The sequence below is a fragment of the Bos javanicus genome, chromosome 12 (genome assembly GCF_032452875.1).
Source record: "Bos javanicus breed banteng chromosome 12, ARS-OSU_banteng_1.0, whole genome shotgun sequence".
Taxonomy (NCBI): Eukaryota; Metazoa; Chordata; class Mammalia; order Artiodactyla; family Bovidae; genus Bos; species Bos javanicus.
This window is the reverse complement of record NC_083879.1, coordinates 72,235,812-72,250,604: the sequence shown is the minus strand read 5'-3', so window position 1 is coordinate 72,250,604 and position 14,793 is coordinate 72,235,812. Positions and strand designations below refer to the sequence as shown.

Here is a 14,793-nt window from a genome sequence, read left to right as displayed (position 1 = left end):
TCTTCCCTAGCTTCCCCTTCACTAATTTTGTGAACAAGATGGCATCTGAAGAAAGAGCATGAGAAGTCGACAAACCTGCACACAGTGGGGGACGGTGATGACTCTGACCTCCATCTCCCTGATCAACTAATTACTTCCCTTTTTCCCTTTAAAAACTTTCATGGTTGAGCATACTCTTCAGAGGTAGTTTCTGGGGGATGCTGAATCCACCATCTCCCAATTGCTGGCATTTGGGTTAAAGGCAATTATTCTTCCTACTAATATTTATGAGTATTGATCTTGTAGGTGGTGAGCAGTGGGACCTGGTTCCATAACATCTGGATAAAAGATATTTCTGTAGGGTTGTTTGTTTGCTTAAATACCTTAAGTTACAGCACTCAACATGTGAAAAGCTACCTACAAAAACAAAATTTCTGAGATGACTTTGATCCCATGCTCAAATTATGGGCTTAGATGCACTTTCCTTTAAAAGCTTTGTATCTTAAACAACTCCTCTCTACTGTCCTGGTAAAGGTGTTCAGATCAGATCAGTCGCTCAGTCGTGTCCGACTCTTTGCGATCCCATGAATTGCAGCACACCAGGCCTCCCTGTCCATCACCAATTCCCGGAGTTCACTCAGACTCACGTCCATCGAGTCAGTGATGCCATCCAGCCATCTCATCCTCTGTCGTCCCCTTCTCCTCCTGCCCCCAATCCCTCCCAGCATCAGAGTCTTTTCCAATGAGTCCACTCTTTGCATGAGGTGGCCAAAGTACTGGAGTTTCAGCTTTAGCATCATTCCTTCCAAAGAAATCCCAGGGTTGATCTCCTTCAGAATGGACTGGTTGGATCTCCTTGCAGTCCAAGGGACCCTGAAGAGTCTTCTCCAACACCACAGTTCAAAAGCATCAATTCTTCGGTGCTCAGCCTTCTTCACAGTCCAACTCTCATATCCATATATGACCACAGGAAAAACCGTAGCCTTGACTAGATGAACTTTTGTTGGCAAAGTAATGTCTCCGCTTTTGAATATGCTATCTAGCTTGGTCATAACTTTCCTTCCAAGGAGTAAGCATCTTTTAATTTCATGGCTGTAGTCAGGTATTATTTTCACCTTATTATTACATATCTTTATAAGTAACCACACCTGGCTTTATCCAAAACAAAACAAAAAAGTTGCAGTAAATATGTGTCCTTTGTGGTAATACAATGCATAATTTAGCTCATCTAAGCTATCTCTCTATGAGAGGTGCTTGTTTCTGTTATGAAATGTGCTCACAGTAAAGGAAATCCACACCAGACATCTGGAAGGCAGAGGGAGGATCACTTGCCCAGCATGTCGCTGCTTCAGACCAACCTCATCGTGACTGTGGAGCCACTTCTGCCCCAGGAGTTACTCATGTTAACTCAGCCTCCCTATCACAGCCGCCCCTTTCTCTCACAACCATGACCTTCTCTGAAGGTAACAAGCACATCACCAGGCTGAAAGCCCACCCTTAAACAGTGTGAAAAGGCCTTGAAAAACAGGCACTTTACTATTCCCTGTGAGAACTCTGACAGGACTGCTTTGTTACCTGGATTAAATCTTGAAATGTCAGGGGCAGTAAGTCATCCATAAGCCCAATGTCTTTGCAGAAACGATTTAAAATTCTTCCTGAAAGAACAGGATATGAGAAATTACTCATTTCCCCAGTCATACCCTTTAAGAGAAAGAATTCATAAACAAATGAAAACAATATTTTTAAAGTACATATATATATATATATATATATATTTAATATATTACAGAGTCATAGGAAATATGCCAATGTCAGTGGTAAAGAAAGAGAAAATAGGATGATACCTAGAGAAATAAAAATACCAAATGACCGTCAGTGGGGAATTGAAATTGAGGCATTTTTAAAAAGAATTGGTGGGGGGAATCTCGTGGCAGTATCAAGAAAGGTTGGTGGATTTGAGAAAGTTTCCTCCTTTATATCAATCCAACCTGAGATATCTACCAAGTGCCAAATTGGTAAACAGCTACAAAATACTTAAATTAATCCCAATTATTACACTAATTTTGCTGATACTTTTTAAATAAGCATAATTACAAACTCTCTAATTTTTTTTTTCCTTAAAAAAGTTTATAGCACCTTACATTTTGAAAAATTGTGGATTCCTCCATTTCCAAGTTATGAGCTAACTACACGGGTAATAAATCGTTATTTGCAGAGGTACAGCAGGTGGGGCAAACACAGACTCATGCTTAAGCATCCAAGAAGACCAGAGGCATATAGGTAGGAAAACAGAAATATTTCTTAATGACTAAAAGGTAACTTATCATCATTGATTTTATTTCCCTTCTCAGAATCCATGAAAACAATATATCCTAAAGACTGAAGGTTTGGAAGATTGTCACTGAGCAGGATCTCTGATAAAAGCTATGGAGCATGTCCACTGGAAAATGCCCATATGCATTGTTTTATGATTTGGGGGGGATTCTTAAACCATGAACCATAAGAACTGGGGTGGCCATGAGAGACGTGGGCCAGGTGAGAACTGCTCATTCTGGGGGAACAGGACATCACCTGTCAGTTGACTCCTCCTGTCACAGGAATGCACTCCTAAAAAGTACATGCACTTTGTCTCCAAGAAGGGTACTTTTCCTGGCCCAGTGCACCTCGAATGCCCTTCAGGGCAAAATGCAGTCTGTGGCTCCTATCTTTGAGAGAATTATAACTGCCAAAAGTTGAAACCTCTGTCATGCAGCAGATCTCTGAAACATTAGACAGTGTACAGAAACTACTATCACAAAAATCCTCTGAAGTTTTATAAGCTATTTTTGCTTTTCTTTTTCATTAAATGTATATAAGCGAGTTCTACAGGATGACAGAATCATTCATTTCAGAGTTTCAGGCCTTTCAGACATGATTGAGGCTGAATGTAAGACTCAGGACAAGTAGATGCTCCCTGCCTAACACACACAGCTACCTGACAGCCAGGTGTTCATCGAGTAAGTGCTCTCTGTCTTCACTCAGGTCTCTCTACCCAAAACTATGCATTTCTTCACCTACCTTAATGCCATTATATATCCCAAATGGTAAGTTATGACATTTACATGGTTAGTTTGCTAATGCTAATTGGGCAGTATTTATTCTGTTGTATTTATTCTGTTGCATTTGTTATGCCTTTAACAGCTTTAAAAATATAATCTACAGCTTATAAGAACTGACCAGGAATCTCATTTTTATCCCAGGTTGCTTTAACCATATTTTGCATAAAAGGAAATTTTGAGGTATTGGACTGTCCATGTGTTAGAAATGCAGAAAGACTGCCTGGATTTAACCAGACTGAACAAAACACAGAATGTCTCTAAAAACATCCTGTAATGAAATTTGAAGCTTTGACAATCTAAAACTGTCTTAGGTCAACTTTAATTCTCACTTGAGAAATTTGTCATTTTTCATACTTTTTGAAAAAGCTGAATACATAGGCATTCTACGTTTTGACCAGTAATAACCTTTTTTAAAACTACAGTAAATTCCTGCTACTCTTAAAAAGTGCATCCACTTCCCTGGAATAATTCCAATGTTCATTTTAAATAGAACTTATAACTTTATAAAATTTCCAGCTGTCTATTACACAATAGACCTGTAAGAAACTTTTGCCTTATCATTTTCTTTCTTTTTTTTTTTATTTTTTTTAAATTTTATTTTATTTTTAAACTTTACATAATTGTATTAGTTTTGCCAAATATCGAAATGAATCCACCACAGGTATACATGTGTTCCCCATCCTGAACCCTCCTCCCTCCTCCCTCCCCATACCATCCCTCTGGGTCGTCCCAGTGCACTAGCCCCAAGCATCCAGTATCGTGCATCGAACCTGGACTGGCAACTCGTTTCTTACATGATATTTTACATGTTTCAATGTCATTCTCCCAAATCTTCCCACCCTCTCTGCCTTATCATTTTCAAGCAAAAAGTAAACCAGATGTTTGGTGCTTATATGCAAAATTAAGCTCTCCCTGTGAAACCAAATTAAAATGAACTCATGAGTGAAGCAAAGCCCTGATGAAAACAGAAACAAGGACAAAACAAGTAAACAAAGAAAAAACATGCTGTGGATTTTTTGTGGTTTATTTGTCTTAGTTATTTTTCTATTTTTCCTTGCATCTAGGAAATCACATGCATCGTTTCCCATTCCCAATTGTTTTATCAAATTTATCATATTAATTTGGATTTTATGGAAGAAAAAGACCAAAAAATTCATAACGTTGCATCAGGTCAGTTAATCAAACAATCAGTTAATGCCAGCTATTTGCTATGCATTTCTTTAAATGCTTTACATGTATTAATTCTCCTTGTTCTCACACACAAAAACGTTGAGAATATTATCTCTACTTAGTAGAGTACTAAGTAATAGTTGAGTACTAGTAATAGTTGAGTACTATTATCTCTACTCTACAGAAAAAGTTGAGGTCAACAGAGGTTAAACTTGACAAAGACCTGTCTCTTGGTGGCTGGAATGGGATTCACATTCAGAAGTTCAGTTCAGTCCAGTCGCTCAGTTATGTCTGACTCTTTGCAACCCCATGAATCGCAGCACGCCAGGCCTCCCTATCCATCACCAACTCCCGAAGTTTACCCAAATTCATGTCCATCGAGTTGGTGATGCCATCCAGCCATCTCATCCTCTGTCGTACACTTCTCCTCCTGCCCCCAATCCTTCCCAGAATCAAGGTGTTTTCCAGTGAGTCAACTCTTCACACGAGGTGGCCAAAGTACTGGAGTTTCAACTTCAACATCAGTCCTTCCAATGAAAACCCAGGACTAATCTCCTTTAGGATGGACTTGTTGGATTTCCTTGCAGTCCAAGGGAGTCTCAAAGTCTTCTTCAACACCACAGTTCAAAAGCATGAATTCTTTGGTGCTCAGCTTTCTTCACAGTCCAACTCTCACATCCATACATGATCACTGTAAAAACTATACCTTATGTTGGCAAAGTAATGTCTCTGTTTTTTAATATGCTCTCTAGGTTGCTCATAAGTTTCCTTCCAAGGAGTAAGCGTTTTTTAATTTCATGGCTGCAATTACCATCTGCAGTAATTTTGGAGCCCCCAAAAATAAAGTCTGACACTGTTTCCACTGTTTCCCCATCTATTTGCCATGAAGTGATGGGACCAGATGCCATGATCTTAGTTTTCTGAATGTTGAGCTTTAAGTCAACTTTTTCACTCTCCTCTTTCACTTTCATAGAGACTCTTTTGTTCTTCTTCACTTTCTGCCAGAAGGGTGGTGTCATCTGCATATCTGAGGTTATTGATATTTCTCCCAGCAATCTTGATTCCAGCTTGGGCTTCTTCCAGACCAGCGTCTCTCATGATGTACTCTGCATATAAGTTGAATAAGCAGGGTGACAATATACAGCCTTGACTTACTCCTTTTCCTATTTGGAACCAGTCCATTGTTCCATGTCCAGTTCTAACTGTTGCTTCCTGACCTGCATATAGGTTTCTCAAGAGACAGGTAAGGTGGTCTGGTATTCCCATCTCTTTCAGAATTTTCCAGTTTATGGTAATCCACACAGTCAAAGGCTTTGGCACAGTCAATAAAACAGAACTAGATGATTTTCTCGAACTCTCTTGCTTTTTCGATGATCCAGCAGATGTTGGCCATTTGATCTCTGGTTCCGCTGCCTTTTCTAAAACCAGTTTGAACATCTGGAAGTTTACAGTTCACGTACTGCTGAAGCCTGGCTTGGAGAATTTTGAGCATTACTTTACTAGCGTGTGAGATGAGTGCAATTGTGTGGCAGTTGAGCATTCTTTGGCATTGCCTTTCTTTGGGATTGGAATGAAAACTGACCTTTTCCAGTCCTGTGGCCACTGCTGAGTTTGCCAAATTTGCTGGCGTATTGAGTGCAGCACTTTCACAGCATCATCTTTTAAGATTTGAAATAGCTCAACTGGAATTCCATCACCTCCACTAGCTTTGCTCATAATGATGCTTTCTAAGGCCCACTTGACTTCATATTCCAGGATGTCTGGCTCTAGGTGAGTGATCACACCATCATGATTATCTGGGTTGTGAAGATCTTTTTTGTATAGTTCTTCTGCATATTCTTGCCACTTTTCTTAATATCTTCTGCTTCTGTTGGGTCCATACCATTGCTGTCCTTTATTGAGCCCATCTTTGCATGAAATGTTCCCTTGGTATCTCTAATTTTCTTGAAGAGATCTCTAGTCTTTCCCATTCTGTTGTTTTCCTCTATTTCTTTGCACCGATCACTGAGGAAGGCTTTCTTATCTCTCCTTTCTATTCTTTGGAACTCGGCATTCAAATAGGAATATCTTTCCTTTTCTCCTTTGCTTTTCACTTTTCTTCTTTCCACTTTTCTTCTTTTCACAGCTGTTTGTAAGGCCTCCTCAGACAGCCATTTTCCTTTTTGCATTTCTTTTCTATTGGGATGGTCTTGATCCTTATCTCCTGTACAATGTCACGAACCTCAGTCCATAGTTCATCAGGCACTCTATCAGATCTAGTCCCTTAAATCTATTTCTCACTTCCACTGTATAATCATAAGGGATTTGATTTAGGTCATACCTGAATGGTCTAGTGGTTTTCCTTACTGTCTTCAATTTAAGTCTGAATTTGGCAATAAGGAGTTCATGTTCTGTGCCACAGTCAGCTCCCGGTCTTGTTTTTGCTAACTGGATAGAGCTTCTCCATCTTTGGTTGCAAAGAATATAATCAATCTGATTTCGGTGTTGACCATCTGATGATATCCATGTGTAGAGTCTTCTCTTTTGTTGTTGGAAGACGATGTTTGCTATGACCAGTGAGTTCTTTTGGCAAAACTTGGATGTGGGATAGCTCCTCTTGGCCGTGCCCCTGACCTCAGACATGGGGTAACTCCTCTTGGCTGCGGCCCCTGATCTCCCACATTCAGAAGAGCTGACTCCAAAGTCTGTTTTCTTTACCAAGGGTAATATGGATCCCACATGACATATTGGTTCAAAACCACTATTGAAAAATAACGAAAAACCATTCAATTTAGTCTGGGTAAAGTCTAGAGTCATTTTAATTTGCTGGTTAATTTTCAAACTTTAAATTTCACATCTCTTTAATAGAATCTAATAATATGGATCTTATTCCAGTGTGACAGTCTAATTCAAAAGGAGCCTTTCTCTCTCTCTCTCTCTCTGAATCAGTGATACCACTGATACCACTCTGAATCAGTGCTGCTTAAGATAACTGTGCTTCTGTCAAAAGGATCTTGACTGTGCCAGTGAAGTGACTGGCACAGCTATTACAAAGCTTTGTCCTAGCAGAACTGAGACACTGGAACATCTCTGCCTTCATCCCAACTCCATGTCTATTAATAGATTTTAAATGTATACTGATGACAATCAAAGTTTCCTCTCTTATCTGACATCAAATTTTAAAAAATGGACATAACAATTAAGGGAAGAGAAAAGATGAGGTATGTTTTAAAAAATACTCAATATTTATCCACAATTTATAAGGTACTCATTTTAGCACCTAAGACTTCAAACCTTAATCTCATCTAGAAAGCAGTCATTGGATACAGCAAGAACCAAGAGAAGACATACCTGAAAACCAGGCCAATTAAGCATGAAACTCCTACAGTTGCTTTGTGAAGGGAGATGGGAATGGTTAGAAAATTTGGCACAAAAAGGAATTCAACCTCCTTCAGTTTTTAGAATTTCTCATTGTAGGAGTGAAATCTACTCACCTGGTCTAAAACATTGGTCAATTTGTTAATAAAACTAGCTGATCTTGTAAGATAAACCACTAATTGTCTAGGTTACACTGGTGCTGCCTTTTATACCTTTTGTTAATCTGGCTATTTGTGTCACAAGTGTTTACTTAATCTTAAATCAAGGAAAAAACAGTTTTCTAGTAACACTGATGACTCATCATTTTGAAATACGTATTTATTTTCCTTCCATTCACAGGGCTATGTCAAGATTAACATTTAAAAATCAGCATTCCTCCCTTTTACCTTTTAAGGGCCTATAGTTTATAAAGTAAAACAATTAGGTATCAAATATTTGATCCTCCTAAGATTCATCTTCAATGCACATTAAATCCCAGGGAAATGTATTAACTGTTTGGCAGTTTTGTCTCCTTTATTGACAGACAGCAGAAATTTGGTGACAGAAAACTGACAGAAAACAGAACTTGGAAGCTTGACCGACAGTCAACAGAAATTTATGGTTCCATGAAACAGCTTCCAGTGAACTAATATATGTGGTTTTCTCTTCATGACATCATATACCAGAAACAAAGTCCATCCTAAATTATGTATTACAAACTCTACTTTTGAAAATACGATAGGAAAGAGTTCAATTTAATCTACCACTAAGTGAGTAGATAAATGATTGACCCAAACCTTTTGGGCAAACTAGGCTTATCTTTGTGATACTTATTTGAGTTTAAATTTTCTTGAAGGAATGAAGTCCTGCTACTAGATATAGGAGGGGGAAGCAAGATAAACATTAGTGTGCTGGCTGCTCTAAGATCAGTGAACTTGAAGATTTAAACTTGGTCCCAAATTCTTGAATAATAAATGAACTAGTGTCTAGAGAAGCCTATAGGTCTTGAACATGAAGAACCTGGCTAACTGTGGTCATGAGACCTCAGAGGCTGAAATAATAGAAATTCAGTTCCTTTTAATGCTCCCAACTTTACAAGTGTAGTTTTCACATTAACAGGCAAAGTGGAGCAACTTCACAGCCATAATAGCATGGGCTCCTCCAGTCACTTCCTTGTTCTAACTTCCTAATAAGATGTGATCTGTGTGGGCCACTGCATTTTACCATCCTGTGCTCCTCACAGTGCCTGGGCCAAACAACATGCACTGAAAAATCTACACAAGACGCTGCCCTCAACATTCTTATTTAATCCTCACAACAGTCTTGTGAAACAGGAAGAGCAGCATCTCCACTTCACAGGAGATGAAGTTCCCAGACACCATGTCATCATTGTCACTAAGGCTCATTAGGCACCGACCATGTGCTAAGCACTGTGAATGTATTAACTAACTTGGCACAGTTATAAAAAATCTGACTGCCAATGCAGGAGATGCAAGAGACACGGGTTTGATTCCTGGGTCAAGAAGATGCCTTGGAGTCAGAAATGGCAACCCACTCCAGTATTCTTGCCTAGAAAATTCCATGGACAGAGGAGCCTGGTGGGCTATAGTCCATGGGGTCACAAAGAGTTACACACGACCAAATGACTGAGCACAACAACAATACCCACAACATTAAGATCAGTCAGTTTCATTCTTTTACAAGTGGTTGACCAGATTTCCCAGCACCACTTGTTAAAGAGATTGTCTTTAATCCATTCTATATTGTTGCCTCCTTTGTCAAAGATAAGGTGTCCATATGTGCGTGGATTTATCTCTGGAAGAACTAAATAGACATTTCTCCAAAGAAGACATACAGATGGCTAACAAACACATGAAAAGATGCTCAACATCACTCATTATCAGAGAAATGCAAATCAAAACCACTATGAGGTACCATTTCACACCAGTCAGAATGGCTGCGATCCAAAAGTCTACAAATAATAAATGCTGGAGAGGGTGTGGAGAAAAGGGAACCCTCTTACACTGTTGGTGGGAATGCAAACTAGTACAGCCACTATGGAGAACAGTGTGGAGATTCCTTAAAAAACTGGAAATAGAACTGCCTTATGATCCAGCAATCCCACTGCTGGGCATACACACTGAGGAAACCAGAAGGGAAAGAGACACGTGTACCCCAATGTTCATCGCAGCACTGTTTATAATAGCCAAGACATGGAAGCAACCTAGATGTCCATCAGCAGATGAATGGATAAGAAAGCTTTTGTACATATACACAATGGAGTATTACTCAGCCATTAAAAAGAATACATTTGAGTCAGTTCTAATGAGGTGGATGAAACTGGAGCCTATTATACAGAGTGAAGTAAGCCAGAAGGAAAAACATAAATACAGTGTACTAACGCATATATATGGAATTTAGAAAGATGGTAACAATAACTCGGTGTACGAGACAGCAAAAGAGACACTGATGTATAGAACAGTCTTATGGACTCTGTGGGAGAGGGAGAGGGTGGGAAGTTTTGGGAGAATGGCAATGAAACATGTAAAATATCATGTAGGAAATGAGTTGCCAGTCCAGGTTCGATGCACGATGCTGGATGCTTGGGGCTGGTGCACTGGGACGGCCCAGAGGGATGGTATGGGGAGGGAGGAGGGAGGAGGGTTCGGGATGGGGAACACATGTATACCTGTGGCGGATTCATTTTGATATTTGGCAAAACTAATACAATAATGTAAAGTTTAAAAATAAAATAAAATTAGAAAAAATAAAATAAGATCAGTCAGGTGCGAATAGAATCCTCATTTTTACAGATAAGAAAACCAAGAAATAGAGAATTTAAGTAACAAACACATACATATTAACATAATTATAAATTGCTATTACTATTAGTAACTAGCACCAGTACTGAACCCAGGCAGTTGGCTCGAGAGTCCATACTTTTAAATCAAGGCAGACAAATCCTACCTTGAGATCTGCCTGCCCAATAGTGTCCACCTGCTTTGGCCTACAGTCCTGTGGCTAGTTGATGACTAGGTCAAGGCTACTTCTGTCTGACCTCCAGCCCACCTCCCTTAACAGGTCCTGTCAATTATTACTTGCATAAGCAAAGCCACCCTGGGCCTCACAAAAAATCTAACCAATTAGATAAAGTGGGCATGTACACTGATGAACTAACTCCTCAAAGAAACCCAGTATAGAGGCTACCTTCCAAAACAGGATAGGTGAAAGACACAGGGTGGAGACATCAACCACTGGGAAACCTCCAGGGACACTCATATTGAGAAACTTACTACTGAACATCCACCTGCTACGTACCACAAAGCCTCTTCTTACATGTCAGCAAAAGTCCACTATAGAGTTAATTTCATTGAAGAGGATATTTACATTTCATCAATCTTCTAATTAATTTATCATTGCCATTTTAGGTAAACCTCAAAGTGTCCACACATGCCAGAAGCTCTGTGATTCCAGAAATGGATGGGAAATGAAAGAAAGAAATGCGCAGCCTGTCTCATGGAGAGAGATTCCTTGTAAGAAGGTCCTTCCTAAAGAATAACTTAGCTTGTGGGCTGTGCTTAGTTGCTCAGTCGTGTCTGACTCTTTGTGACCCCATGGACTGCAGCCCACTAGGCTCCTGTGTCCATGTGGATTCTCTAGGCAAGAATACTGAACTGTGTTGCCATGCCCTCCTCCAGGGGATCTTCCCAACTCAGGGATCAAACCTCAGTCTCCCACATTGTAGGTAGATTGATTCTTTATCATCTGAGCCACCAGGGAAGCTTAACACCACATAACACAGCCAACATTTTTTTAATTTCTTTTTTAATTAGAGGAAAATTGCTTCACAATGTTGTATTGGTTTCTGCCATACAACAATGTGAGTTAGCCATAATTATACATATACCCCCTTCCTCTGGAGCCTCCCTCCCCCCTCCCCATTGCACCCCTCTAGGTTATCACAAAGTGTCAGGCTGGGCTCCTTGTGTTTTATATCAACTTCCCACCAGCTGTCTATTTTACACATGATAGTGTTTGTACATCTGTGCTACTCTCCTTCCCCTGCTGGGCCCGAAGTCCATTCTCTACATCTGAGCCTCCACTCCTTCCTGCAAATAGGTTCATCAGTACCATTTTTCTAGAGTCCATGTATATGCATTAATATACAATATTTGTTTTAATCTTTCTTACTTCACTCTGTATAACAGGCTATAGGTTCATCCACCTCACTACCACTAACTCGAGTAGTCAGCAACACTGAAATACACTTCCATCAAATATATGGTGTTTTGTATGCCAGGCAACAAATGGGTTCCTAAATCATTCTGCAAAGGGAATATTTATTTTTCCACAAACACAAATTGGAATAAAAGCTTATATGCTTCTATATTCAGATTTTCTCTGGTAGGAGGAAAAACATCAGCTTTTTATAGAAAATGGATCAACACAGGACAGTGATTTTCTTTCAAGTATCTCCTCCATTTTCAAACATAAGCTATAATAAGGCACAAAATGGGTTTGTTAACAACCATTTTTACTGAGAAAACTTGGTGTCTGACTTACCTATTGAGTTTCTATCGAAGAACACTACCAGAGATCTCAAAATGGACTCTACCATTTTGTTGTGCAAAATTTGTGAAGAACGAACAAGGATGTAGAATAAAACCAGAGATCTCGTGATGCTGAAAAGGATGGTCAATACATTTAAACCTGAAATAAAGAAACATCACTCAGCACAAGATCTCTGCTTTTTCTTCAATGATCCTAAAGCAGAGCAAACACTTTACAAGTGCATTCTATATTTTATTCTATAATTTATGTATAAATTCATATATAATATATAAATTTATACATATAATAGATTCTATAAGAGTTTAATACAATCACAAATACATTTATAAAGAATATAAAAATCACTGTTTCTCATTAAATAGAAACCACATGGGGAAAACAGCAGGTGTAAGCTACAACTTCAGGCTTTCCTAATTCAAGTACAAGTTCTAATAAAACTGAGAAGAAAGAAAATGATAAAATGCAGTCATCTTTTTCTCTCTGAATATCAAATCTTACTAATTACAACATGTCTCACAATTTAAAAGTGAGGTATGTTTTGGTACCAAACAAAAGTTGGCTTTAAGGCAATAAATAGTAGACTGAATAATGCAGAAAATGAATATGTGATGTGAAAGATTGATCACGGGAAATCACCCAATCAGAACAGCAGACAGAAACACAGATGTAAAAAAAAAAAAAAAAAGCAATATGAGACCTATTTGATAATATAAAGCATGCCAATCTAGGCATAATAGAAATTCCTGAAGGAGAATAAAGAGGAAAAAAAGGATTAAAATGTATTTGAAGAAACTATGGCAGAAAACTTTCCAAATATAAAGAAGGAAACAGATATTTTAGTACAGAAGCAGAGGGTCCCAAGTGAGATAAGCCTGAAGAGACCTAAACAAAGACATATACAATTAAAATGGCAGAAGTTAAAGAGAAGATTCAAAGGCAGCAAGAGAAAAACAAAAGTTAATTACAAAGGAATCCCACCCCATCCCCAGCCCACCCTGGGCCAAGGCTATTAGTTGTTGTTTCTACAGAAAAGTTGCAGGCAAGAAGGGAATGGCAAGATATATTCAAGGTCCTAAAAGGGAAAAAAATCTGCAACCTAGCATACTCTATCCAGCAAGATGAGCACTGAGAAGGAGAGATAAAAGTTCTCAGACAAGCAAACAGCAAAACAATACCAAACTGTCCTAAAGGATATACGAAAAGTGAAAATGAAAGTCGCTCAGTCTTGTCCTTTGTGACCCTGTGGACTACAGTCCATGGAATTCTCCAGGCCAGAATACTGGAGTGGGTAGCCTATCCCTTCTCCAGTGAATCTTCCCAACTCAGGAATCAAACCCAGGTCTCCTGCATTGCAGGCAGATTCTTTACCAACTGAGTTATCAGGGAAGACCGCCCCCACCCCCACCCACACACACCATATACTATAAGGTCTTCTCTAAACAGAAAAGAAGCAAGATTCCATGGGAAAGAGAATATCACAGTTGGACAGTAAATCACTTAACTAAGCCAATACATAGATTAAAGATTTTTTTCTGTGAAATCGATGATAACCACAATGAACAGCAAAAGGGTAAACATTAAGATGTATAAGAGGCACATCAAAATCATAAAATGGGATATGAGAGTAAGAAAATGCAGATATTTTTTCAGAATGTGTTTAAGCCTATATGTTGTTACGTCATGTTGCTAAGTCATGTTTGACTCTTGTGAGCCTATGGATTACAGCCCACCAGGCTCCTGTATCCATGGATCTTTCCAGGCAAGAATACTGGAGTAGGTTGCCATTTCCTTCTCCAGGGGATCTTTCCCAACCCTAGAAGCCTTGTCTCCTGCATTGGCAGATGGATTCTTTACCACTGAGTCACCAGAGAAGCCCTAAGCTTATATGACTACCAGTTTAAAGCAAGCAGATATAGGAAGAAGTTAACATAATTGAAAAAGAGGGTAACCATAAATCAAAAACATACAATAGATTCCAAAGCCAAAAAGAAGAGAGTGGAAGCATAACACAAAAGAAAATCATCAAAACTAGAAAAGAAAAAATAAAAGATAAGGAACAAAGAAGAAATAAAAATCAACGGGAAAACAAAGTTGAAGATGGTGATAAATATATACATATCAAAAATTACCTTAAATGTCAAAGAACTAAACACACAAAAGACACAAAGTGGCATACTGAATAAAAATAATAAGAGCATACAATATACAATATGCTGCTTATAAGAGACCTGCATCAGGGCAAAGGACACACATAGATTGAAAGTGAGGGGACAGAAATAGATATTTCATGAAATAACAAGAAAGTGGAGGCAACAATACTCATATCAGACAAAATAGACTTTAAAACAAAGATTATACTGGAAAATATAGAAGGACACTAGATAATGATGAAAAGATCAATATAGGAAGATAGTACACTTGTCAACATATATGCAACTAATATAGGAGCATCCAAATACATGGAACACATGCTGATAGACATAAAGGGAGAAATTGATGAGGATGCAATAATAGTAGGAGCCTTGAACACCCCACTCACAACAGAGATCTTAAATGAAACCATAGAAAAATCAGACTTACTAGATATTTATAGGACATTATATCCTAATAAACCCTAACATACTCATTCTTTTCAAGT

The 14,793-nt window shown here is 38.7% G+C and overlaps 1 protein-coding gene across 2 annotated transcripts in view; it reads right to left on the bottom strand.

The window, feature by feature from the left end:
• The window catches only part of LOC133258050 (ATP-binding cassette sub-family C member 4-like), a 334,436-nt gene that overhangs the window by 48,417 nt on the left and 271,226 nt on the right, over window positions 1-14,793 (bottom strand). The window contains exons 19-20 of one of the 2 annotated variants that reach the window (XM_061434385.1): window positions 12,147-12,293; window positions 1,555-1,634 (exon numbers count right to left, since the gene is read on the bottom strand). The exons of the other annotated variant lie outside the window; for it this stretch is intronic. Coding sequence (XP_061290369.1) covers window positions 1,555-1,634; window positions 12,147-12,293 — 227 coding nt within the window. The remainder of the gene's footprint in view (window positions 1-1,554; window positions 1,635-12,146; window positions 12,294-14,793) is intronic. 2 annotated transcript variants of the gene reach the window in all.